Source organism: Cydia strobilella, chromosome 10, assembly GCF_947568885.1.
Source record: "Cydia strobilella chromosome 10, ilCydStro3.1, whole genome shotgun sequence".
NCBI lineage: Eukaryota > Metazoa > Arthropoda > Insecta > Lepidoptera > Tortricidae > Cydia > Cydia strobilella.
Genome location: NC_086050.1, coordinates 17,658,373 through 17,683,773, shown reverse-complemented (window position 1 = coordinate 17,683,773; position 25,401 = coordinate 17,658,373). Strand labels below are relative to the sequence as shown.

General features: G+C 37.6%; 3 protein-coding genes across 3 annotated transcripts; 2 read left to right on the top strand and 1 right to left on the bottom strand.

The window, feature by feature from the left end:
• Positions 1 to 1,426: 1,426 nt before the first annotated feature.
• On the bottom strand, positions 1,427 to 4,833 carry LOC134744596 (juvenile hormone esterase-like). The gene is made up of 3 exons (XM_063678456.1): positions 4,695 to 4,833; positions 2,234 to 3,549; positions 1,427 to 1,592 (listed from the first exon to the last, which is right to left on the bottom strand). Exons 1-3 carry the CDS (start codon positions 4,824 to 4,826, stop codon positions 1,427 to 1,429), a joined length of 1,614 nt encoding a protein of 537 aa, XP_063534526.1. The 5' UTR covers positions 4,827 to 4,833.
• Positions 4,834 to 15,926: 11,093 nt separating this feature from the next.
• LOC134744597 (juvenile hormone esterase-like) lies at positions 15,927 to 18,533 on the top strand. The gene is made up of 3 exons (XM_063678457.1): positions 15,927 to 16,058; positions 16,376 to 17,685; positions 18,333 to 18,533. Exons 1-3 carry the CDS (start codon positions 15,930 to 15,932, stop codon positions 18,493 to 18,495), a joined length of 1,602 nt encoding a protein of 533 aa, XP_063534527.1. The 5' UTR covers positions 15,927 to 15,929; the 3' UTR covers positions 18,496 to 18,533.
• Positions 18,534 to 21,721: 3,188 nt separating this feature from the next.
• On the top strand, positions 21,722 to 24,730 carry LOC134744591 (juvenile hormone esterase-like). The gene is made up of 3 exons (XM_063678450.1): positions 21,722 to 21,937; positions 23,022 to 24,349; positions 24,507 to 24,730. The coding sequence occupies exons 1-3, from the start codon at positions 21,809 to 21,811 to the stop codon at positions 24,679 to 24,681; spliced, it is 1,632 nt and encodes a 543-aa protein (XP_063534520.1). The 5' UTR covers positions 21,722 to 21,808; the 3' UTR covers positions 24,682 to 24,730.
• Positions 24,731 to 25,401: the final 671 nt, after the last annotated feature.

Genomic DNA, 25,401 nt, shown 5'->3' with positions numbered 1-25,401 from the left:
CCCTTTTTCGAATTGGTGATATGAAAAAGCCAGATTATTTAGGAAGTGAGGCGTAAAAATCATTACTAAAAACTTATACTATACCTATAAAACACGCAAAAACCAAACACACACGCAAAATCAAACACGCGTAGTGACACCGTGAGTGTAGTGTGTTTCGACAGACCAACGAGTGTGAACGCGACCGGACCAACAAGTGTGAATGCGACCGTTGGTAACGTTGAAAGTGAACGCAGCCGACGCGCAAGAATGAGGGTAGACAGAGCGCTGTCTACACAACTTTGACACCCACCCGCTATCTTCAGTCACCCGTGAACATGATGCATGTAACTGCGTCGAAATATCGGGAGCTCACAAATAATACAAAAGGTAATCACGGTCTATATCCCGGTCAATATAAGTCTAGTTATACTATACCGGATATAACTCGGAGCATAAGCGCGCTTCGACGCGAGGTACCTACATTTCTATTTCTTTTGAACACTTGTATCAAAAGCGTATTTGACCTACTTACCTGTACGGATCAGGAACAGGCAAACCACAATAGAAAGGTACAATTCGGTAAATAATCGGGATTAAACCCTTCAAACAGCTTGGAACTACCCGCAGTTCTACAGCAAAACTACGAGTAACACGCCAATTTTAACTAACACTGACATCAGGATGGTATTTGAATGTTATTTAGTTATCGTGCATTGCGCTCGTACTTGTACATAACTGTATTGGCGCGGGCGAGACGCACGATAACTAAATAACAATATCATTCTGAGGTTTTGGCTTGCACAAGGGCCTGTTACGATTCATTGGTTTGTTTTTTTTTAATTTTTTTTTTTTTTTTCAAAAAAGTATAACACATTTTAAACTTATACTAGGTTCGATTTTATGACCTATATGGTTTGTAGGTATATGTGATATACAGGTTGAAAAAAAATTATGGGCCCTGGAGGGAAAGTGCCTTAAAACCTTAAGTTAGCATTTTACATAAGGGAAACATTTTTTTATTTTTTTAAAGAAACACAACTCAGCTAGCAGAGGGCTTACCGCGAACCACGTTCGACTTGTTGCCTCCCTGTCACACTTACGTACGAATTTACAAGTGCGACAAGAGAGGCGCGTCCAACTTGGTTCGAGGTAGGTCCTCAGATGTAGCTTAATTGTTCATAAGCGCATTTGTTTATTTATTTAATCGGATAGCAATGATAAACAGAAAACAAACAGTTATAAATACAAAATTGAGTCCAATCAGTCACTTGATGGCTTCGTCGCTAAGGACGATCAGGTCTTCAGGAGGTCAATCCGCATTGTAATATGCCTACTTTTTCATCTTTACCTTTAGTTCATTTTATGTTGTCCACAGGAAAGATACATAGGTAACCTTAACTTAAAAAGTCTTTGACCTCAATAGTATAGTATGATTTTTTCGATGCTAAAACTCTATGCCGGCATCTTCATACAAGCGTCTCCAGAACTCCACCATTTCCGCGTCGAGATGATCACCAACTAGAAGTCGGTCAGCAATGCGCAAGTAACTCTGCTCTCGCGCATCGAACTCGGGCCAGCGGGTGCCGAGCGATGCGTCTGGGGTTGGGTCGCTGGAAAATAGTAATATCGACACTTACCTAAGTAAGAGGGTGTCATTTTAGGGTTCCGTACCTAAAGGATAAAAACGGGACCCTATTACTAAGACTTCGCTGTCCGTCTGTCCGTCTTTCTGCCACCAGGCTGTATTTCATGAAGTGTAATAGACAGTTGAAATTTTCACAGATGATGTATTTCTGTTGCCGCTATAACAACAAACACTAAAAAGTACGGAACCCTCGGTGGGCGATTCCGACTCGCACTTGGCCGGTTTTTTTTATTCAACATTTCCCTTAGCCACAAATAATTTTAATTATATTTTTTTTAATTAAAGAAAAAATGGAAAATCATTTTTAGCATCGCTTGCAAACGTATTTTCTTGACTAAAAAAAATGGTTTAGTATGGGTTAGCACATCGTTACTGGCGAATAACTTGAGACTCCGTTGCCGTTAAGAGCAAAAATTCTTACGGTAGATGTCGCTATACGCCTCCCTAAGGCGTGTAAACGAAAGGAAGAATTGTAGAAATTCGCAAGCTTGGTAAGCTACGGTAGCTCAGTTGGTTAAGGTTGGACTGGTTTTCCCATTTTTCCATTAATTAAAAATAATAGTATCGCTCGCAGACGTATCTGCTTGGTAAAAAAATAATTCTTACCCGTATTTGGCGAAGTTAGTAAAAAGCAGACACATCTTCTGTATCAAACTGTATGCTTTCGATTGCGTGTCCACTTTCAAAGGCAACGCATTGGCTTGGAACAGGTAGAGGCAGTCATCTAAATGCGAGACGCCGGTAAGGCCGAAATCCGTCACTGCCTGCCGGGCAAAAAAGTTCCTGTCCGACTGCATATCAAATAGGTAGAAATACCTCTTAGTGTTCCCCAGTTTTGGTATGCGTTGTACGAATCTTTGAATATGGTACGTGAATCCAGTTTGCGAGAAGAAATTAACGAACTCTTTAACAGCATCTTCTTTGATAGCTTGCTTTCCGAAATAGTGCTCTTTGATTCGCTTACCCAACTCCAAAATTTTCCTCTGTGGAACATTGTATGAAACCTTTTTGGGAACCAATAGTTCTGGCCAGTTTTCGAGTCGAGCCAGGTAATCTGGTTGAGCTATACCAGCTATAAAAAGAGCTTCTTCACTGGTATGGCCAATCATTAAGTCTACCTCATTTACTCGTCCTGCTTTGAGTGCTTCGAACGGGTCTTCGTTTAAAAAGAATTCTTGACCGAAATCTTTTTCTGCTACGGGAACAAAATAATTTGTTTTTCCAGCCTCCATGTGCAATGCGTCCTCAAAAGCTAACAAGCAAGGACCAGTGTCTGCCAATTTTTCTGCAGGGAGACTCTGAAAATATTCAAGAAGTTTATCTGGGTCGTCTGTATCTAATCCCAATTGCTTACCAAGTTTGAACGCACGCTCTTTCGGTTCAAAATTTTCACACCAATCGCAATTAGGTACTCCACTCATTGCTATAGCTCTTTTGAACAATCCTTTTGACATCGGAGACAGCACATGGTAGGCTGTGGCAGCCCCGCCGGCGCTTTGGCCAAAAAGTGTCACATTGTTAGGATCCCCACCAAATCTATCTATGTTACTCTTTACCCATCTAAGCGCTGCTACTTGATCTTTCATTCCTGCGTTACCTGGAACATCTTCAGTGTCCAGGCATAGGAAGCCTAAGACCTCTAGTCTATAGTTGACTGTAACTAGTATAACTCCTTGCTGGACTAAGAAGTCTGGTCCATAGAAATCATCATTTCCTGAGCCGCATTTAAAGATGCCACCATGGATGTACACCATGACAGGCAGCGGTTTATAGGGTTGAAGCTCTGGAGTGTACACGTTAAGGTACAGGCAATCCTCGTTGCCTTCGATGAATTTGTTGACAAAGACGTCGTACTGCGGACATACCGGCCCGTGTTGTTTGGCCTTCCGCACGCCATGCCATGGTATTGGCAGTTGGGGTGCCTAAAAAACATTTCGTTTTATTTAAATTTAAGCTAACAGTCATAAACACAGGTAGTGAGGTATACTGGATGTAATTCTTTATGTGATATGTATGTATGTATGTATGTAAACACTTTATTGTACATAAGACAGATTACAAACACAATAAAAGAACATAAATATATACAATGTACAAAGGCGGACTTATGCCTATAAGGGATCTCTTCCAGTCAACCTTTGAGCAATTGAGAATGAAACAATAAACAGATCAAGATAGACAAACGAACACTATGAACAGAAAGTAAATTATGGTTCAATTATTACAAACGTAAACGTACGTATGTTTTAGGTGATGACAAGACAAGATATAATAATACGCGACTATACCCATTACTGTAAGCAACTTTTGTTACAAGAGCAACACTGAAATAGCAAAAAAGATCAGGCGTCCCATACTAAAGTTAAATTCGATTTTGTGATGTCAGAGTTACTGTTATAGTAAAAGGTGATCATGGCAATGAGTACAATCGTTTACCTACATATAGTTATCTTGTGTCATATAAAAAATTACACCTAGTATTAATTGACATAAACAGTGACCTCGCCTCGCCTTATCTGTATTAATACGAAATTATAATATCATGATGATTAGATAATCATAGTCATTAATATGTCATAGTCATATTTTTTTATGATGATAAGATACGAGTATAACATAACTTATACAAATTCTAGAGTGTGAAAGTTCAAGGAAAATAATTACAGAAATAGACGAGCAAAACATTCAAAAGGTTTAGTTACTCCGAGAGTTCCACAAGGAGCTCTTTTCATTTTCGTTTAATTAGGAATATTTCTGAACTGCCCGATTTTGTAAAGCCTTTTGATAGACTTTAATTACAGATGTAGGTTTCAAGGATATTCAAATGGATACAGCGGGTATTAAAGTTTGTGTTCAAATTTATTGGATTTGAGTGAAGCTAGTTTAGCATTGGGCCAAGCTAACTCTGCATGTCACTTGCAATAACAACTGAAAATAGTAATTAATGTCAATTTTCTATGAAACTATGCCGTTTATAATGACACAACCTCACTGATATATTCAAGTCGGTGCTAAGTTAGCTTAGACCGACTCTAAACAGGTAAATATTACATCAAACTTGACTCACCTTGAACCTCAGCTTGCCTATCGGAGGCGCGGCGTAAGGCACACCTTTAAAGCTATAAAAATGACCATCTTTGTTCACTAATTCCTTCCTTTCGCCCTCCAACCAACCCTGCTGTACCAGTACTTTCGTCATATTCAATAAAAACTTAAAGATAAGATTTGTTTCACACTTTTATGATTCTTAATTGATTCAAACTGAAACTTAATAGTCAACAAAATCACTTATATACAAATAGTCAAGCCGGTACAGCCCAGTTCACAATCATCTTTAAAAGCCATGCAACTATCCATAAATATATTTACACAACCTCATGTCAGTGTCTTAGAAGCGTGTAAATATATTTTTGGATCGTGTAAGTAAAGATGTTTGTGACCTCGACTGTACTAGATAGGTATATACCTAATACCTATATACTTCGTTTTTTAGCATTAGGGAGACGGTAAGCGATCTTTATGTGTCCTTTTATTTAAAATCGCTTTTGAAAAATAACAGCAAATACTTATGTAACAACTATATAGCATATGATTTTATAAATAATAGTTACTATTAAAGCATTTTTCAATAAAAATACACATCAAAATTGTTAACCATTTTTCTAAAGCTAAAAAAACGAAAACTACTCAAAAACTTGTATTTCACTGACTACGAATTGTTGTGCAATTGTATGAAAGCAATATTACGGTACAAATACACCTCCTTGAGCGACCTCGAGGCCAGGACTGGTCGTTGTGCGTTTTTATAATCACAGCCGACCGATGATGTTTTATTTGATAACCGGTGTGGTTTACGCCCTTTTTACCAAAAGCGATTAGATAAATTTAGATTTATTTATTTCATAATATGAAATTACATTATAAATTACTAGCTTTTGCCCCGACTTCGTCTGCGCGGACTTAGTAACAGCAGCTAAAGTAAGTATAGCGCCTGGAGAAATTCTCATAGCAATCATTCAACTTGAGCATATTATGCACACAAATTAGCAGGCACTTCATTAATTATCTCAATTCCACCCCGCTTTTTACTTTCTTAAGGGATGATTTTCGGGATAAAAACTATCCTATGTCCTTCTCAGGGACTCAACCTATCTCTATGCCAAATTTCATCTAAATCGATTCAGCGGTTTAAACGTGAAGAGGGAACACACAGACAGACAGACAGACTTTCGCATTTATAATATTAGTATGGATTAGTATGGATTTTAAGCTAATCTATACGAATTTATGATGATAATTTTGTAAGTTAAGTTTGTTTTATGATGCTAAAGTGTGTGGAGGTCAACAGATTACAGACCTTTGATTTAATTTCATAGTGGTATATTTTTCATATTTACTATAAATAAACTGTTTTACGGTTTGTTTATGGAAGTATCAGGTATGTTACTATTTATAACATTACTAGCTTCTGCCCGCGATTTTGTCTGCGTGAAATGATGATGATGATCATTATTATTTATTTATTTAATAAAATACAGAGTAACAAAAATAATATAAAAATAAAAAAGCCCTTTATTCGATGTAAAAACGGTTACATATAAATTTGAAAAATAAAACAAACTTAAAATTAGTGTTTTAATTGCATGAATCCCTAGTGGGTAAAGGCCTCCCTCCAGTGCTGCCTATCTGTCCCTGTCCTGTGCTAATGACATCCAGTCTGTGCCGGCTGTTCCTTTTATGTCATCTTCCCAACGTGTAAGTGGTCTGCCTTGGCCTCTTTTCCCAAGTGGGCCTCTCCATTTAGTGACTTTCGTTGTCAATCTTTTGTCTGTTAGTCTTGCTGTAATGGCCTGCGCCTGCCCACTTCCACTTAAGTTTCTTTGCATAACTCAAGGCATCTGTTGCTCCTGTTTTTTCTCTTATTTTAGAGTGTCTTATTTAAAATACAGAGTATTCTTACTATAATCTTAGCCCCGCAAAACTCAATAAAGAGTGTGACTGTGGGGTCATCAGTCTCTAGTTACATATGTACTTAACTTAAATTATATAGTAGTGCAATTACTACAAAATATTGAGGTAGTGTATTTTTAACATAAATTGGTAAAAACTCAATCATCTCAATCGGTTCTGCGGTTTAAGGTTGAAGTGGTAACGAGACAGACACACAGTTACTTTCGCATTTATAATATAGTAAACTGTGAATTTAAAGACAAATTCGTAATATAAACTACAGCAAATTGTTTTGAAACGAACTCACTGAACAATTAAACTAAAAGAGCCAGGAAAACCGTTCCATTCATTAGTTAAGTGTTAAGACTATTTTATTAGGGTAGCTCCGAAAGGATCGAATGTCGTAGTCATTTATTACACCTAATGTTTTATGTAGGGACAAATAGTTTGCAATTTAGATACGGCCGGGGAACTGATAAGTTGCATCCACACCGCAGTTAACTTTTGTGGAGCAAGGAGCAACTGTGGAGCAACACGCTGGAGCAACTGTGGAGCAACCTCATTGACGACCGGTCTGGCCTAGTGGGTAGTGACGCTGCCTGTGAAGCCGATGGTCCTGGGTTCGAACCCCGGTAAGGGCATTTATTAGTGTGATGAACACAAATATTTGTTCCTGAGTCATGGGTATTTTATATGTATATAAGTATGTATTTATCATTTTATCTATATAAGTATGTATATCGTCGCCTAGCACCCATAGTGCAAGCTTTGCTTCGTTTGGGGCTAGGTTAATCAGTGTAAGATATGTCCCCTAATATTTATTACCTATTTATTTATTTAACACTGTGCAACAGTAATTGACTAGGTAAGTTACCGTGTTGCACAGTGTTGCTCCACAAAAGTTAACTACGGTGTGGATGCACCTTTATCTATATACACCAGTTAGACGTTTAACAACCGTTACAATTACAAATATAAATAAATAGATCACATGAAATTAAATTTACTATTTTAAGGCTAACGTGTGTGTGTATAGTGCGAGGGCAAGTAAAACTTACTCTACAAGTCGATGTCGATAAAATTATGACGTATCTCGTCGTACGTATAAATATTTCAGCCTATACATATGGCACAGGCCTCCTCTTATGCGCGAGAGCGGTAGCGGTAGCCGGCTGAATCTGACGTCCGACTTTCAATCCGGAGGTCGCGGGTTCAAATCCTGACTCGTACCAATGAGTTTTTCGGAACTTATGTACGGAATATCATTTGATATTTTAGATATAGAAAATTAGAAAGGGAGCGCAGGGCACTGGCAGTCCGATGCAACATGCTAATAAGGAGGTTTGCACGATGTAGCCAACAGGTAAAAGTAACGTTATTTAAAGCCTATTGTCAGGTGTTCTACACGTGCAGCCTCTGGACTAGTTATACGCAGAAGACCATCAGTTCCTTGCGCGTCCAATATAATAATGGTTTCAGGATGTTGTTGGGGCTGTCCCATTTCTGCAGCGCATCGGGCATGTTTGCGCAAGCTCACACGGATGACTACTATGCCATAATACGCAAGAGAATTGCCTCGTTGCTCTGCAGAGTGCGGGCCAGCTTTATTGCTTATTTATTGCTGTCTGTTTTTGTTTTGTCGCTTTCTGTTTTTTGTTCCACTAACACTTAGTTTTTAATCTTAATTGTTACTAATCATTATGGGCCAGTGCTGTCTTAAATAAATAAATTGAATTGAATTGAATTGAAATTGAAAACATCGTGAGGAAACCTGTGTGCATACATCCGTGAAGAAATTCAAAGGTATAAGTGAAGTCTCGAACCCGCATTGGGCTAGCGCGAGAACTACAGCCCAATCCCTCTCGCGCATCGTACGTATAATATCGCTTATAAATAATACTAAAATATTATAATCATGCTTAAAATAAAATGAACTGATTTATTATTCGATATAATTTATTAATTGTCGGAATGACTCTACCCAATAATGTCGAATTTACATACATATATGTAGGTAGTAGAGTAGAGCTTTGCAATTTATATACATATGTAGGTAGTAGAGCTATTCAATATATAAGTACATATGTAGGTAGTAGAGCTTTGCAATTTTTGCAAGTAGGCAATGAAAGAAGTAACGCTCTCAATAATATTTACTTCAAGGTGACACATTTTTTGTCATGAAGGAAATACTAAACTTTGGTATCGATATCGATAACACGTTAGTCGATATTTAAGTGATCACTAGCACTTAGCACTGATACATTTTAGCTCCCGTATAACTGGGCTGTGAATCTTTCAAAAATGTACACTGTACATGTTTTTACTTCGTTCCGAACAAAATTTTTATCATAACATATCATAACAAACCCGCATTCACCCAATTTATACCCTAGAACATTTGTAAGTAACATTGAAAGCAAATACGATTACATGTATTTACTCCGTATCAGAAACCGTATACAACCTAAGCCTTATCCTTTACGAACATAACTAAAACGTCGTAAGAGACAAGTTTTTACAGAACGAAAATGATCTCTAAAAACATGTATAAAAATAAAATAAAATAAAATAAAAATAGCCTTTATTCCACCATAATTAAGTACATTTTTTTTTTGTATTTCCTCTGCATGCATAAAGATTCTAGTTGCACATTTTTGTATTGTATTTAGAATATAGAATTGTATAACATAGAAAAGTGACTGGTACTAGGTATTATTTATAAAATATAAAGATTTATTTTAACATTCTATTTCAATTTCATTATCTATTTTTATCACAGTCTTTTAAATTTAAAGCCATTTTCACTATTACAACTAGGTATGAAATATATTATATTAATATTAGTATAAGTTTAATAATTACTAGTACATACTTAAACATTAATTTTAAATACTTAAAACAATTATTCTTCATTAATTATGGAAGTCGCCTCTTTGGCGTAGGCCTCCCCCAGTGTTCTCCATGTGTCTCTATCTTGAGCTAATCTTCTCCATACTGTTCCACAACGTTTCCTAAAATTTTTTATCATAACATATTATAACAAACCCGCATTCACCCAATTTATACCCTAGAACATTTGTAAGTAACATTGAAAGCAAATAGCAAATACGATTACATGTATTTACTCCGTATCAGAAACCGTATACAACCTAAGCCTTATCCTTTACGAACATAACTAAAACGTCGTAAGAGACAAGTTTTTACAGAACGAAAATGATCTCTAAAAACATGTATATTAGAGTTAAACTTAAATAAAGAAATGGTCGGGAAGATATCGAAATGTTAATGGAAAAAATGATTCAAATACCCGCACAAAGCGTCGTTGGGTGGAATTTATGAAATACCTCCTGGAATCAGTTATGCCGATGAGTCGGGTAAAAACAGCATTTGTCACTGAAGACGTGAGTCGCGTGTATTAGGTATGGTAAACGTCTCTTAAGGATGTCTAACATGATTTCTACTGTTTTGGCACGAAGATGTAAATACTGTAAAGATCGAGCGAATGCCGACGATTCCGACGAATGCCATCATTTCCCGCTCATAATTCGAGCGTGGCTTACAAAGGGCAAACTAAGTAGGTACCTAATTCAGATATCTGTATCTTACAGAGCGTGGGAATTGTTGAGATTAATCCCTGCCCCTCCTAACCCTCCTTTCACTATCTCTAGGCGACATAATTTCTATCTCCACCACAGATGGTTGGCAGTCCTCAACTGGGCGTTTCTTAAGAAACTTCCCTCGTCGCACACTGTAGAATGAACTGTCACGTGTGGTATTTCCGTACTGATACTACCTTCAAACCTTCAAAAACCGACCAAGCGCGAGTCGGAGTCGCGCACGAAGGGTTTCGTAACTTTCGTACCATTACGCAAAAAAATCACGTTTGTTGTATGGGAGTTTATTTTATTGTTTTTAGTATTTGTTGCTATAGCGGCAACAGATACATCATCTGTGAAAATTTCAACTGCCACGCCACGGCTCAGCTATCACGGTTCACGAGATACACCCTGGTGACAGACAGACGGACAGACAGACAGACGGACAGTGGAGTCTTAGTAATAGGTTCCCGTTTTTACCCTTTGGGTACGGTACGGAACCCTAATGAAAGCGCGTACTTCCATTTTAACGCACTTATGTACAACCCCTCTGGAGTTGCAGGTGTCCATGGGCGACGGCAATCACTTACCATCAGGCGATTAAAAGAAAACAATAAGTCGCTTGCCAAGTTAACTTAGACCGGAATCTATATTATGTGACAAACTAAAGAGATCGTTAAAGATATCCAACCTTTAAGGTCGTTTGATTTGTAGCTGGCCCCGAACGGCTTATCCTTTGTCTATTGTTAAGTAAAACCGCACGTGCTACTACCTGCATAAAAAATGGTTCGGTCACTTTAACTGGTTATTGAATTACAACTCCTATGGAAATTCAAAATAAACAAATGGAAAAATAATTTGCGATTACTTGTGTGGTCCCTCTACGGTTATTGAGTGCCGGCGAGTCGAACGCTACAGAACCAATCTAAAATGTGTCATCGAGATGCGTAACAAAGGCGAGCAATCAGAGAGCATACTTACACTGATTTTTTGAGTGTTGGACTAGCCCGCGCTCAGTTGCCAATTATAATTACACGACCCTTTTTTGCAGGTAGTGGCACGTGCGGTTTTACTTAACAATAGACAAAGGATTAGCCGTTCGGGGCCAGCTACAATTCGAAAGACTATACTCGTACAGTACAGAAGTACAGATACCTATTTCGGACATTTTGCTAGCTTCCTTATAGATATTAGATATCTAAGGTATATTTGCAAAATATCAGTGACCCAGGTTCCCGATTTGATTACGGGGATCTATGCAAAATATCCTCGTGTTTTCCTTGTCCCAGCTTTGTCGGATTCCCAGGAAAAATTGGATTCACGGGAATTGCGTTTTCATTTGCCACACTATGAAACTTGGATCTTTGCGTTTCCTATTATGTAGCTATGACAAATACCTACACATGCATGAAATTTAATTAATTAAGTAATTTGATTGTTATTTGTATTTAAACTTTCCCTTATTCTTTTTATATTGTGTCCACTTAGGTATAACCCATTTACTGAGTGCCCCTAGTTAATCCATGGCCTTACTGAAAATCAGCGTCGCGGAGTGTGCCATGTGGCTCATACCGTGACACCAAGCTGAGTAAGGACCATTTAGCGCAACCCCATAGTTAATAGTCAATATATTCTTTATTCAAATAGGAATAGCAACAAGCACTTTTAAATTGTCAAGTTTTAAATATTACCTTAATCTAAATATCAGAGCAATTTATTGATGCAGTTATTATTATTCATAAAAACATTGAATTATTATAGATATGTCAAACTTAATAAGAATTCAAAAAAGGATCGTCAAACACAAAAATTGTATAAAAAATAATAGTCCAGAAACTTTCTAGAATAAAAATGTATGTAATTATTTTTAGTTTTAGTAATGTAATAACGTTGTGCTAATAAATGCTTTTTAGGGTTCCGTACCCAAAGGGTAAAAACGGAACCCTATTACTAAGACTCCGCTGTTCATCTGTCCGTCTATCCGTCTGTCTGTCTGTCACCAAGCTGTATCTCATGAACCGTGATAGTTGGACAGTTGAAATTTTCACAGATGATGTATTTCTGTTGCCGCTATAACAACAAATACTAAAAAGTACGGAACCCTCGGTGCGCGAGTCCGACTCGCACTTGGCCGGTTTTTTTCTTTATTTTCTTTCAAATGCCTGCGGCATTCCAGATCCAGTAAAATAGCTTAACAATGCCCGGTTTAAAAAAAAAACGTGATCAAAAATCGAAACAAACGTGAAACGTGAAAAAATTATCAAACAGTAGTACCTCAGGTGTTAATTTAATTCGATAGCGTGATGTGACGTACGCGCGTGTCATTTTGTATGGGATTTTGAGTTTCCAAAACGTCCCGCTTGGCGCGCTGGTCAAAATCCCATACAAAAATAAACATAAGGCGGTTCCCTGAGCCAGAAGGCGAAAAATCTCCTTACATGATCATGTTTGTCTAAGAGGCGTTGATATTAGTAGACGTGGAAAAAATATATTTAGTTCTTGACTATATTATCTTTAATAACCTAGCTTCCGATACACGAATTATGACACTTCGCTCGATACAATTAATTCCCAAAGTAACCTCTAACTCTACTCTAAACAAAAAAAGAAGAAAAAACAATCTTAACTTAAATAGTAATTTAATAGCTTTCGAATTTCGATATTGTAAGGTAATGTTTTTAAAATAAATAAAAATCGACAAAACTCGATCAAAATTGACACTTGGCGTGCATTATCTTTCCCGTTCTTTCTTGCGAAATGTGACAGTGACAGGGGCAAACCGATGGAACGGCCATAACGCAAATGCGAACGCTCGTCACGCTTTGGAATAATTTTTGCACCAGTATGACAGGCGTATAGCCCATATAGGAATCGCCAGGAGAGTTGAGGTGAATGATTTCACATACAGCTAGCTACACAGAGTAGGTACTAATCGCAAAAACAGTATTGAATGAATGAATGAGTGAATGTAACTTAAGCGCACGATATTAATCCAAATAAAACCGGCCAAGTGCGAGTCGGACTCGCGCACGAAGGGTTCCGTACCGCTACGCAAAAAACGGGATAAAAATCATGTTTGTTGTACGGGAGCACCTCTTAAATATTTATTTTATTCTATTTTTAGTATTTTTTGTTATACATCATCATCATCATCATTGGCCTTATCGTCTGTTGCAGACGATTTATGGTGTAACACCGGAGAGACACCGTTTTTGATGGCTAAAAAGACCGATGCGAGACCGACATGGCCTACCGCAGGCCTGACAAGAGAAGCTTGCGGAAAACGGTACTGAAACGTCCTGACGTCGTTTTTGCCTCTTGTCAGCGAGTGCGGCGAACCAGGACTCATCACAATACTTGCGACCCTCCAAAACGCCTTTGCGCCACTCCGTCCGTTGTTCTGCGTTGTTGTTGTTGTTTTGTTATAGCGGCAACAGAAATACATCATCTGTGAAAATTTCAACTGTCTAGCTATCACGATTCATGAATATGACATTATCAATACTGCCATGATATCCTTGTCACACGATGTTATATAACTGCCAAAATAATGGAAGCACCATAAATAGACCTGAACCTTGTGGCACCTTGATATCGATTTTAATTTAAGAATGTGATATGGTTTTGAACTGGTTTTGATATGACCTTGACCGTCGTCTTTGTGATTAGCGCGCATTTCTGTAAAGTGTAAAAATTCAGCATAAACTTAATTTTTTATGCCCTTCTTCATGATTTTGCTATGAATAAACTGTAGTGGCTATTATCATCAAACAAATCCGTCTGTAACCTGCCACCATATTGAAGAGACTTAACTAGTCGCGCTATCGAGGCCGCCGAGAAGGTACGTTTGTGTGGTTAATTGTTTATGTTTGAGATTGATTATCAACACCAGAAATAAAGTTACATTAAATTTCATAATTGGATAGGGTAAACTGACGTTTGTTGAATGTGTTTATGAAAAAAGTTACTTCTATGTAAGTAAAGTAAGATGTAAGACTATAAATAAATTAAGAAGAAAGTTATTACTTGGTAACAACAGATGGTCCAAGTTTTTGTGTTTACGGAATAATAATTGATTCGCATTTTTATTTAAACAGCAGTCGGTTAACTCCATTTTATTCTCGGTGTCATTTTACGTAGTGAAGTGAGTGAAAAAATCCGTAAGTACTTTAAATTTTTTCTTGTCCCAAAATTTATATTTTGATCAATTATATTAAAACAGCTACTACGCTAAGACGAAATATTTAACACTTAACTTTACGATACAGTAATTTAATTGTCACCAAATTATCACTTATTAATTTTATTATCAGAGCTCGGACTAATCATCTCAAAACAATTGCAACTCAGAAATGGATAGGGGTGTGTTTGGTGTGGAAAATATTCTCAATATATTTACAACCGCAACCCGAAATTTGCCAAAAGTTTGTGGAGGCATTTCCATCGACATTTTTTTTTATTCTGACGGTTGAGTTGAAAGTACACCATAATTAAAACATGTACAGGTATTTAGAATTAACGGAAAATGTTTTATTAATTTTAGTTGTCGTATCAGGCACGTCACTCTGACAAAGTTATGGCAGAAATGTAGAAATGCAATTCGAATAGGTCAAATACAAATTGCGAAAATATTCTCTTTAGATACATATGACTACTCAATTGTATCTTGTTCTATTTCGGTATTTGTTTTGCGATGATGAGCCCGGGCTCTGTTTATTATCAGTGCTAAAAATGTGATATCGCTCATATAACAGTTGTTAAAATCTGAATTTTGCCGCGGCTGCAAATACGTTACTACAAGCATATAAGTCTGTGCTAGTGCAGTTTTTACACGCTTTAATTAAGGGCAAACAATACCACGAAAACATGTACTTACTCGGAAACTAAACTATACTCGTATTTGCGAGGGCAGACTCTAAGCAAAACCTTAAAATATTAAAGTTGGCTCGGTAGAAAAAAATCACAGAAAAACGTCCAATGTTCATTTATTTTCAATTGTATATCGTTACCCTGCATACTATATGAGTATAATTTTAGTATAAAATAGCTAGTGATATAGCTTAGGGATATGACTAGCAAAATTTAAATCAGAAGTATACTTTCTGAGTTATTGAGGTAATACGTTAAAAACCAGGCAGCAAGTACGCGGTGTTTTTTGGTTATGTACTCAAATACTTCCTTCTGACTTAGGTCCTTGAAACTATTATTGTCCAACTTGTTATTGCTTATCATTCACATTACATTGTTAAGATGATAGCATTTATCTACGTGATAGCGTAATAATGACAGTCATTATTACCTAGTGGTGCTATTTAAAGAGCAAGTCGAGATAAACATCTTTTATCATGAAATTTAGTTGTCCATGGGGACCATGATCTTATTACATAAATGCTTGCTTTTATCACCTTTTATCAATAATTCCGTCCTTCAATACAGCACCTAATAAGCAAAGGTCTCCACGTCCGGTCTTGCCTTGTCGGAGCTGTACAGAAAACTTCTTTGAGATATATAACGCTGCGTCTTACGTAAGCGAACAACTCGCGAACGCGAAGCGAAGCGGCGCTGCGCGGCGCGCCCACGGCGTTCGCATTCGCAACTAAATCGCCCACGTAGGACACTTTTATAGATATCAAAGGATTGATTCACCCCGCGCCGCATCACTACTCTTTTTTTTATACCACGTCGGTGGCAATCAAGCACTTCGCTTCGCGTTCGCGTGTTGTACGTCTAATTAGTACGCTGTTTTCAGAATGGTGATGAAAGTACAAGTGAAGCAAGGCTGGCTGCAAGGTGACAGGCGCGTGGTGGTGACAAAAGATGGCTATTACTACAGCTTTCAAGGCGTGCCCTACGCCGCACCGCCCGTCGGCAAGTTGAGATTCAAGGTAAAGGACTGATGATGATGATGACTAAAAGGACTGAAAGGACTATCATCATATCAGCATACATTACTATCATTCAAATGTTAGGGCGCACTTAAACGAACATTAAAGGTTACGTTCGCATGCCAACTGCAACTGCTTTACTGTAGTTAAATGGGACATATTTACTCTGGACTCTGGAGATAAAGCAAGAATTATTTGTAAATATTTTTAAGGCGAAGAAATTTCCTGTTTGTTTCATCGTACTTTCGTAACACTCGTTATATTTAGCAATTTCGTCAAATATAATAGATTTCTCATTGCTGTCAATTTTACTTCAGGCGCCTCAACCTCCGCTACCCTGGGATGGAGTACGGAGCGCAATCGAGCACGGCCCAGTATGCCCTCAACAAGACATCTTCACCCAAGAGCTCATACCAGGCAGCGAGGACTGCCTCTACCTCAACGTATACTCCCCAGACCTCGAGCCTAACAAACCTTTCCCTGTCATGGTCTTCATCCATGGAGGTGGCTACAGAAGCGGCTCTGGAAACGACTCCCACTACGGACCTGACTTCTTAGTCAAACATGGTGTAGTCCTAGTCACTATCAACTACAGATTGGAAGCCTTCGGATTCCTATGCCTTGACACGAAAGATGTCCCTGGGAATGCTGGTATGAAGGACCAAGTAGCAGCCTTAAAATGGGTCAAGGAAAACATTGCTAAGTTTGGTGGTGATGCTTCTAGTGTGACTGTTTTTGGTGAGAGTGCTGGCGGAGCGTCTACTTTGCTGCATGTGTTATCGCCGATGTCAAAAGGGTTATTTAAAAGAGCTATTCCAATGAGTGGTGTGCCAATTTGTGACTGGTCTGTCGCCTTTGAACCGGCTAGGCGAGCTTTCACGCTTGGAAAAATTCTCGGATTTCAAACTAACGATCCGGAAAAGCTTCTCGAGTTTTTGCAAAGTGTTCCTGCTGATAAATTAGTGCTGACCAACCCCTGCGTTGTGAGTTTGGAGGAAAAAGCTAACAACCTTTTGAAAATGTATCACTTCACACCCGTAGTAGAGAAGAATCTTGGCCAAGAGTATTTCATGATCGAAGAACCATTAGAAATTTTGAAAAAAGGAACCGGCAATGAAGTAGACGTATTCATCGGACATACTAGTGAAGAATGTCTCATTGGACTAGAATCTTTTGAAAAGTTCTTATTGAACGATTACAATACATATCCAGAAATATTGGTACCGAGGGAACTTCTCTACAAATGCAGTCCGAAGACCGTTTTAGAGCTGTCTGATAAAATACATAAGCACTACTTTGGAAAGAAACCGATAAACAATGATATAATGAAGGAGTTTATAAAATATGTCAATGAGGCTTGTTTTATTTATAACATACACAGGACTCTTGATCATTTACCCAAGATTAAGAACAGCAAGACATACTTCTACAGGTTCTCTTGCGTTTCTGAAAGGAACATATTTGGTGCTGCAGGTGCGAAGTACGGAATCTCCGGGGCTAGTCATTTAGAAGACTTGATGTATCTGTTTCAGGCCAACTTTGCAAACGTGCCAATTGACAAGAATGGCAAAGGATATCAGATGATCCAGTTAGCGTGCAAGGTTTTCACCAATTTTGCTAAATATGGGTATGTATCTGTAATTATGAAGATCATGTTTATTTTACTTTGCGTGTCTACCTCGAATGAAACAAATTATTTCCTTTTGATTCTCCGTTCTACATGCATTTAGTTTTTGCGGTCACAGATAAAACTAGTGTTGTTTTGTGCGGCTCTGAAGCGAGTTACAAAGAAAACGCAAGCAAAATTTGTATGCTGTTGCAAATTTTATGTTATCATTTTCAAAAAAAATCTAAAGATTATGCTTGACATTTGAGAATTGTTTCGAAAATATATTTTTCATATTACTTTCAGGCCCACTTGCACCATCCCACTAACCCGGGGTTAAACCTGGAGTTACCATGGTTACCAGTACAATTTGACACTGGGTTAACGGTTTAACCTTTAAGTGGACCTTAGAAGCGCATAACAAAGTTAAAGTCACATGATTTAATCTCCTTTTCCTATAGGTATATTAGTAAAATCAACATGGTGTAGTGTCCGTCTTACTAAGCTAACTCTGCACAGACTTAGAAGTTAGAAGTGACAAAGTGTGAGAAGGTCATTATAAACTTTATATTTTCATAGTAATTTGACTCTGCCACTCCTAAAGCTGTGAAGAATTAATTTGGTCTGATTGTAATAGGTACTAATCCATACTTTATTTTTGTTTTCAGTACCCCCACTCCCGATGCTTCATTAGGCGCTGTGGTTCCCCCTTACAGCAATTCTAAGAGCTACGTCGGCATCTCCGATGTCCTTCAAATAGGACAATCACTGGACGCCGACGTAGTGGCCTTCTGGAAGGACGTGTTCGATTCAGCTGACGTCGAATTTTGAGATTTCTGTACCTCTTTTCTGGTACTCGAAGAACAAATTAAATGACTTTCTATGAAAATATTTTATTTGTGTTTTTCAAGTAGACACACTACTATTAAAAGAAACAATAATATAAAAGAGACAATATCTTAATTTAATGTAATGTTTAGAGTAAGGTTTATGCATGCAGTTTATTATTAAACTTACCAACACAAACAAATTTGTATACCTAATGCTGGTAAGACATAGTGATTCTAAGCATAGAGTAACTTATACTAGAGCGGTACTGTCATAGTAAATTTTGTAACCCCAGTAAATTCACTGCCATCTGTCGACACACTTTAAAACTAAAAATGAAGATTTACAAAAATACGATAAAATGTATTTAAATATGGATAAATGATTTTTTTTATTTACATTAATTATTTTTATGATTTTGACCCATGTTCTTACATTGATATGCGTTAAAATTATAAATAACAAACGAAACCGTCAACGCCCTCTATACGAGTGTAGGCCAAAACTAGTGGCGCCCTCTGATCGAGAATCAAATTTTCGTGATTTTCGAGGCACGTTTTTTCCTTAGACTGTATCCATCTATTACGGAGTTATATCTATCTTTGTTCTAAGTAATTATTGTAACACCTATGTACCTATGTTTAACAAATAAAAACATTGATTGATTGATTAAACTATAAACCGAAATAAATATCATATACGAAGTAAAAAATGACCAAACCCTCCAGTGTCCAGAGCTGGAGACGAACCAGCGTCCCCCGTTTACGTAAATTTTATTCATTTAATATTTGGAATGTGTATTTATTAATTTTTGTCATACCTGATTTATACATGCACTAGCGACCCGCCCCGGCTTCGCACGGGTGCAATGCTGATACTAAATATACTACAGAATGTATTATACATATAAACCTTCCTCTTGAATCACTCTATCTATTTAAAAAAACCGCATCAAAATCCGTTGCGTAGTTTTAAAGATCTAAGCATGCATAGGGACAGACAGACAGCGGAAAGCGACTTTGTTTTATACTATGTAGTGAAAACATTATTTTCACCTCAGCAGCTCGAACAAGGCTACTTTCGTCACTCCCTGGAGTGAGGAAAGTGCGACTTTCCTCACTCCAGGGAGTAAAAAAAGTAACTTTTTAATTTAGTGAAGGCCATGAACTGCCACTTCATACTTTTATGACTTTTTTATTTATTATTCTGTATTATTCTGTGTAATTCGAAATACATTTTAACCTTTAATATGTTCTCACTACTGCGGTGAAAAATTATGTCTGCAACACGAGAGCAAAGTTATTTTACATCTCATATTTTTGAGTCCCTCGCTACGCTCAAGATTCTAAATTCAATTATAGAATCTTTCGCTTTCTCGGTACTCAAAATAAACACCCGCAAGAAAAACCAACTTTCCTCTCTTGTGGCACAAATAACAATTTCAATGAAAAAGATAATAAAATTAAAATTATTATGCATGTATAACTCATACAGTTATATAAACAGTCTAATATTAAATTGATGTGTCTATATAATCTCTACCAATGTTAGGCATTATCTCATCGACTATCAAGAACATGTAATCTCTTTGGTTTGATTTCAATACCAAAATTTCGATTACATCAGCAATATCAAAACCAAATAGTCATCTAATAACTTATATTTCATTTGCTAGCAAAGCATGAAATAAGCAATTTAATGTAGACGGCGTAAAACAAATATTTTGGAGCTAATCTGTAGCAACCTTAACTCCAAATGAATAGCGGATTAGTAAAGCGAGACATTCGTGTTTGAATGTTGATTACCAAACTATTTCAAACCAAATGTTTACTTATACACGAATATCATTACTAAATATTATGTATATACAGTGTGTAAATCCAATACGGGCGATAAGTTAAACCAAATATAGAATTTATTCGTGTAATTTAAAACTAACACAGGACTTAATCGCGTACAAACTTACGTTTATTTATGGCCTGACGTTTCGAACGTGACGTTACGTTCGTGGTCACAGGCAGACTGGCGAGGAATTGTATCAACATCTTCTTGCCGCGAACTACCCGCACTTGATCTTGATTATTAACTTGTACACGCTAGGGTTGTCAACTTGCCTACACACAACACTCACGACATCCAATGGTATATTTACCAAGCAGCAATGTATTGCAAACATTACGAGACATAACATGACATTACGAGATTTTTTTAAAGTTTTAAAAAGCTCGTATCTCGTAACTTGTGTGTTACTTTATATTGCGGGCCGAATTATTTTGTATGTTAAGTATTTTCATTGTATTTCTAAGCAAAATGTATCTTAATACACTTCTTAGGTCCTATGCTAACCACCGTTTAAATATTCACCCGTATTGAATTTACACACTGTATACAAATTATACTGGGTGATTTTAGGGTCGTGATCTTGAATGTCAAAAATGTGGTAAGATGGGCATCATCATCAGCATCTTCCTCGCGTTATCCCGGCTTTTTTGCCACGGTTCATGGAACCCTGGGGTCCGCTTGGCAACTAATCCCGAGAATTGGCGTAGGCACTAGTTTTTACGAAAGCGACTGCCATCTGACCTTCCAACCCAGAGGGAAAATTAGATGGTGGTAAGATGGGCATACTGTAAAAAATCAACAGTAACGCAGCTGCAGTTGCCAACGAATGTATCTTCAATGTTGCAATGACAGTAATGTTGCAGCCTCAATCCGAATATAACCTTTAATACTTCTTTTGTTTCCTTGAATAAATTGTACTTTTCATTGTCAAGTTTATGACCGTTTGTCCAAAGTCTCTCTTTATTATACGAATAATTATTAAAGGCCGATATACTTCATGATATAGGTATGTTAATGTAATCAGGACGAAGGTATTCAATGCAAATATTAACATTTAATATGCATACATTAACTTTCCGTAGATATCATTTTAACTTCGACCGTTGCTGGTTTAGCCGCATTTTATGGAATTAATTCGATATTTAAAACAAGAAATAAAATATTAAAACATATTTATATTGGGTCTATCGCGAATTTATTTTGTTACCTTTATTTTCATGGACTTTTCGTCGGATCACACAAATCTCTTTTTGTTATTTCGCTGGGACATCAGTTATCCGCGACCACAACCTGTAACCTGCGCTGCGTTGAAACGTCGAAAATAAAGGTAACAAAATAAATTCGCGATAGACCCGATTTAAATGTGTTCAATAGTTTAAAGAAATAAAAAAACTGATAAGTGATAATCGATACTTAGTTATATTTAAATTTTGAAATCAATATAACCCGTAGAAATTGAGGTTTCGTGTAAAAAATGGTTAAAGTTAGTGTAAGTGAGGGCGTGTTAGAAGGTAGCCATGAGAAAAATGAATACGGCGGCACTTTTTACAGTTTCAAGGGAATTCCGTATGCTGAGCCGCCTCTAGGAGACTTGAGATTTAAGGTAAGGGCTATCATCATGGTCCTTTTGGTGATCCAATCTTGGATGTAGGCATCTTCCCTCTTCTTCCACTCTTGGCGATCTTTTACCTCATCCAGTCCCGACCTCCGTGTCGTCGAAGGGCCACGAAACTCGAAAATCGAAATTTCGTTATCTACCTCTCTATCACTTGCATATTCGAACATTTCGAACGATAGAAAGGCAGAAATAACGTTTAGACTTTCGTGTTTCGTCGTCTACCCAGTGCTGTCCGTTCTGGGCCTCCATAATAGGTAAGGTAAGATTGACTTAACCCTATTACTAGGGCTCTGTGAGCTGTACAGCTCGCGATAAGCTTAATAAAAAACCGGCCAAGTGCGAGTCGGACTCGCGCACGAAGGGTTCCTTCCCATTACGAAAAAAAAACAGCAAAAAATCACATTTGTTGTAAGGGAGCCCCATTCAAATATTTATAATATTCTGTTTTTAGTATTTGTTGTTATAGCGGCAACAGAAATACATCATCTGTGAAAATTTCAACTGTCTAGCTATCACGGTTCATGAGATACAGCCTAGTGACAGACAGACGGACAGACGGACGGACAAACGGACAGCGGAGTCTTAGTAATAGGGTCCCGTTTTTACCCTTTGGGTACGGAACCCTAAAAATAAGTTCGAAAACTAAAACCACAGCGAACTCTCATTAGTCTGAAGCACCATAGACCCTAATTGGCGTGGCGTAGATTACTCCTAAACTATTTTATTAAAGGGCATTAACTTAATTAATAATAAAAGTTTGTTTTCTTTCTTATCATTGGCAATGAATATTCGGAGGTAAACGTTAGTGAGAAATAAGCCATATAGTTTTTGAGACGTCCTTCCAACTCGCCGAAAAATAGTCCGGTCTTAACTTATCAGTTACGGGCAATCGACATAATTATGAATACCTTAACATATGTTTAAACAGTTTAGAATTTTACGTATATCTGATTGGCCCTATGGTTGATTGGTAGAGAATGCCATTTGGGAATAAGTCCGCCATTTGTACATGGTTGTATTTTGTGCAATAATTTTTTTTAATATTCTGTAAACATTGTATTTTCTGCAGGCGCCACAACCACCAAAACCATGGACAGGCGTTCGAAGCGCGAAAGATTTTGGTCCAATCTGCTTCCAAATGAATCCTATAACCAAAACCCCCTGGGGAAGCGAGGACTGTCTGTATCTCAACATTTACACGCCAAATCTTACGCCGGAAAAGCCTCTGCCAGTCATGTTTTATATACATGGGGGTAGTTTTGCCATAGGAAGCAGTAACGATGACATGTACGGACCAGAATTCCTCATCAGGCATGATGTTATTTTAGTCACCATAAACTACAGACTTGAAGTCTTAGGTTTCCTTGGTCTGGATTCCAAAGACGCGCCTGGAAACGCCGGAATGAAAGACCAAGTACAAGCAATGAGATGGGTTAAGAAAAACATTAGCTCTTTTGGAGGTGATCCGGAAAATATCACAATTTTCGGAAACAGCGCTGGTGGCGTTTGTGTGTCTTTTCATTTAATGTCGCCAATTACTAAAGGACTATTCCGCAGAGCGATCATGCAAAGTGGAACATGCACTTGCTTTTGGTCGATGCCATTTGAACCTCGGGAAGTGGTTTTAGCTTTAGCGAAACAGTTGGGTTGCCATTCGTCTGACAACAAAGTATTGTATGAATTCTTCAAAGTCCAACCAGTTGATTCCCTGATCAATCTACAAATACCAACAACAATGGCGATCAAAGCTAAGAATTCTTCTGAAATATATTTCGCAGTTGTAAGCGAGAAGAATTTTGACAATGTAGAAAGGTATTGGAGTGGGAATTCGTATGATGGCGTAAGAAGCGGGATACATGAGGGAGTCGAAGTAATGAATGGCTATGTGGAGGATGAAGGCATAATGACTGCTATCATGACCTGCAGAAACGACTTTACCGTATTAATGCCAAGATTCAACCAATTTCTAGAAGAATACGTCCCTAGACCAATAACCTGGCACTGTAAGCTTGCCGACCAATTTGAAGTTGGACGACAAATCAAACAGTTTTACTTTCAGGACAAGAAAATGACTTTTGAAGTTATAAATGATCTGGTGAGAATGTTTTCCATGGCAGCGATGGTTTACGACATTATTCAATGGCAGAAAATTACTGCTGGCTCGAGTTCGAACAAGTTATACTTTTACCGATTTTCTTGCAAGTCGGAGCGGAATATAATGGCGAATATGTTTGGGTATTGGAAGGTAGTGGGGGACAAGAAGACGACGTGCCATGTGGACGACCTGGCCTACTTGTTCCCGTGCAAGGGCCGGATAAAGAGGACAGAGCCGGGCACGAAGACGTTCCAAATGATTGATAACGTTACTAAATTGTGGACTAACTTTGCTAAGTTTGGGTAAGTTTTAGTACGTTCTTAATTAGTTATTAGGAAATTAAGAGGTTCTAACAACCTTAAATATTTTTTATTATGCAATAGCTCTAAATATTATTACTTATTTGGTAAAAAAAACTCCTGTAAGACCTGTACGTTGATAAAAACGTCTTTTTTTCAGAAACCCAACCCCGGATGACAGCCTAGGAGTGCAGTGGACTCCATTTACTTTGGAAAAGCAAACCTACTTAGACATTGGCGAAGATTTGAAGCTTTGCGCCAATCCTGAAGAGGACCAGTTACAATTCTGGGAAGACATTTACAAGCGCTATTTACCCCATCGATCGCATATATAAATTATATAGAAAATATGCGAGATGTGTGTTATGTACAGATAACTAATTATTCCACAACTCCCTATTTCAAACTATGTTTAAGGGTCTCCGACAAGCTCGGTTCTCCATACAAACTTAGTTCCCCTCTCATTTTAAAACGACTAGCCAGATTGCTTTGAAACTTTGTATAAGTACAAATAAGATAAGGATATCAAACAATAGGATAAGGTATATCTATATCTGTAATTAGTTTATGTAGCTACAGATACCATAGTTAAAAAATACAGTGAATTTAAGTTTTTCATACAAAACTTGTTTTTGCTCTATTTCGTTTGTTTTATTAACTGGAGCTATATAAACTAATTTCAGACCTAAATATACCTCATGCCATTGTATGTGCAGTTTCATTACAATCCAACACGTAGTTTTAAAATGAGAGCGAAACTATGTTTGTATGGGAAGGTGCAATTCGGCCGAGCTTGCCGGGAACTCTTAAGTGCCACTTGCACCATTTCACTAACCCGGGTTAACCTGTTAAACCTGAAGTTACCATGGTTACCAGTATAATTTGACACTGAGTTAACCGCTTAACCCCGAGTTAGTGGGATGGTGCAAGTGGGGTGGTCTTTTAAAGAGACACTTGTTTCAGTGTAGTTTGTCATACAAACATACCCCGGTTGTGGTGAAATTTGGCTTGACGTTAGTGCGAGGGCATGGTAACTTAAGAGTCGATATGTCGAT

Excerpts from the sequence above, each read along its gene's own strand:
- LOC134744596 (XM_063678456.1), bottom strand. The coding sequence starts at position 4,826 with ATGACGAAAGTACTGGTACAGCAGGGTTGGTTGGAGGGCGAAAGGAAG. Across the intron at positions 3,550-4,694 it reads TAGGCAAGCTGAGGTTCAAG|GCACCCCAACTGCCAATACC; the intron begins GTGAGTCAAGTT and ends AATGTTTTTTAG. Across the intron at positions 1,593-2,233 it reads ACTAACTTCGCCAAATACGG|CGACCCAACCCCAGACGCAT; the intron begins GTAAGAATTATT and ends ACTATTTTCCAG.
- LOC134744597 (XM_063678457.1), top strand. The coding sequence starts at position 15,930 with ATGAAAGTACAAGTGAAGCAAGGCTGGCTGCAAGGTGACAGGCGCGTG. Across the intron at positions 16,059-16,375 it reads TCGGCAAGTTGAGATTCAAG|GCGCCTCAACCTCCGCTACC; the intron begins GTAAAGGACTGA and ends ATTTTACTTCAG. Across the intron at positions 17,686-18,332 it reads ACCAATTTTGCTAAATATGG|TACCCCCACTCCCGATGCTT; the intron begins GTATGTATCTGT and ends TTTTGTTTTCAG.
- LOC134744591 (XM_063678450.1), top strand. The coding sequence starts at position 21,809 with ATGGTTAAAGTTAGTGTAAGTGAGGGCGTGTTAGAAGGTAGCCATGAG. Across the intron at positions 21,938-23,021 it reads TAGGAGACTTGAGATTTAAG|GCGCCACAACCACCAAAACC; the intron begins GTAAGGGCTATC and ends TATTTTCTGCAG. Across the intron at positions 24,350-24,506 it reads ACTAACTTTGCTAAGTTTGG|AAACCCAACCCCGGATGACA; the intron begins GTAAGTTTTAGT and ends TCTTTTTTTCAG.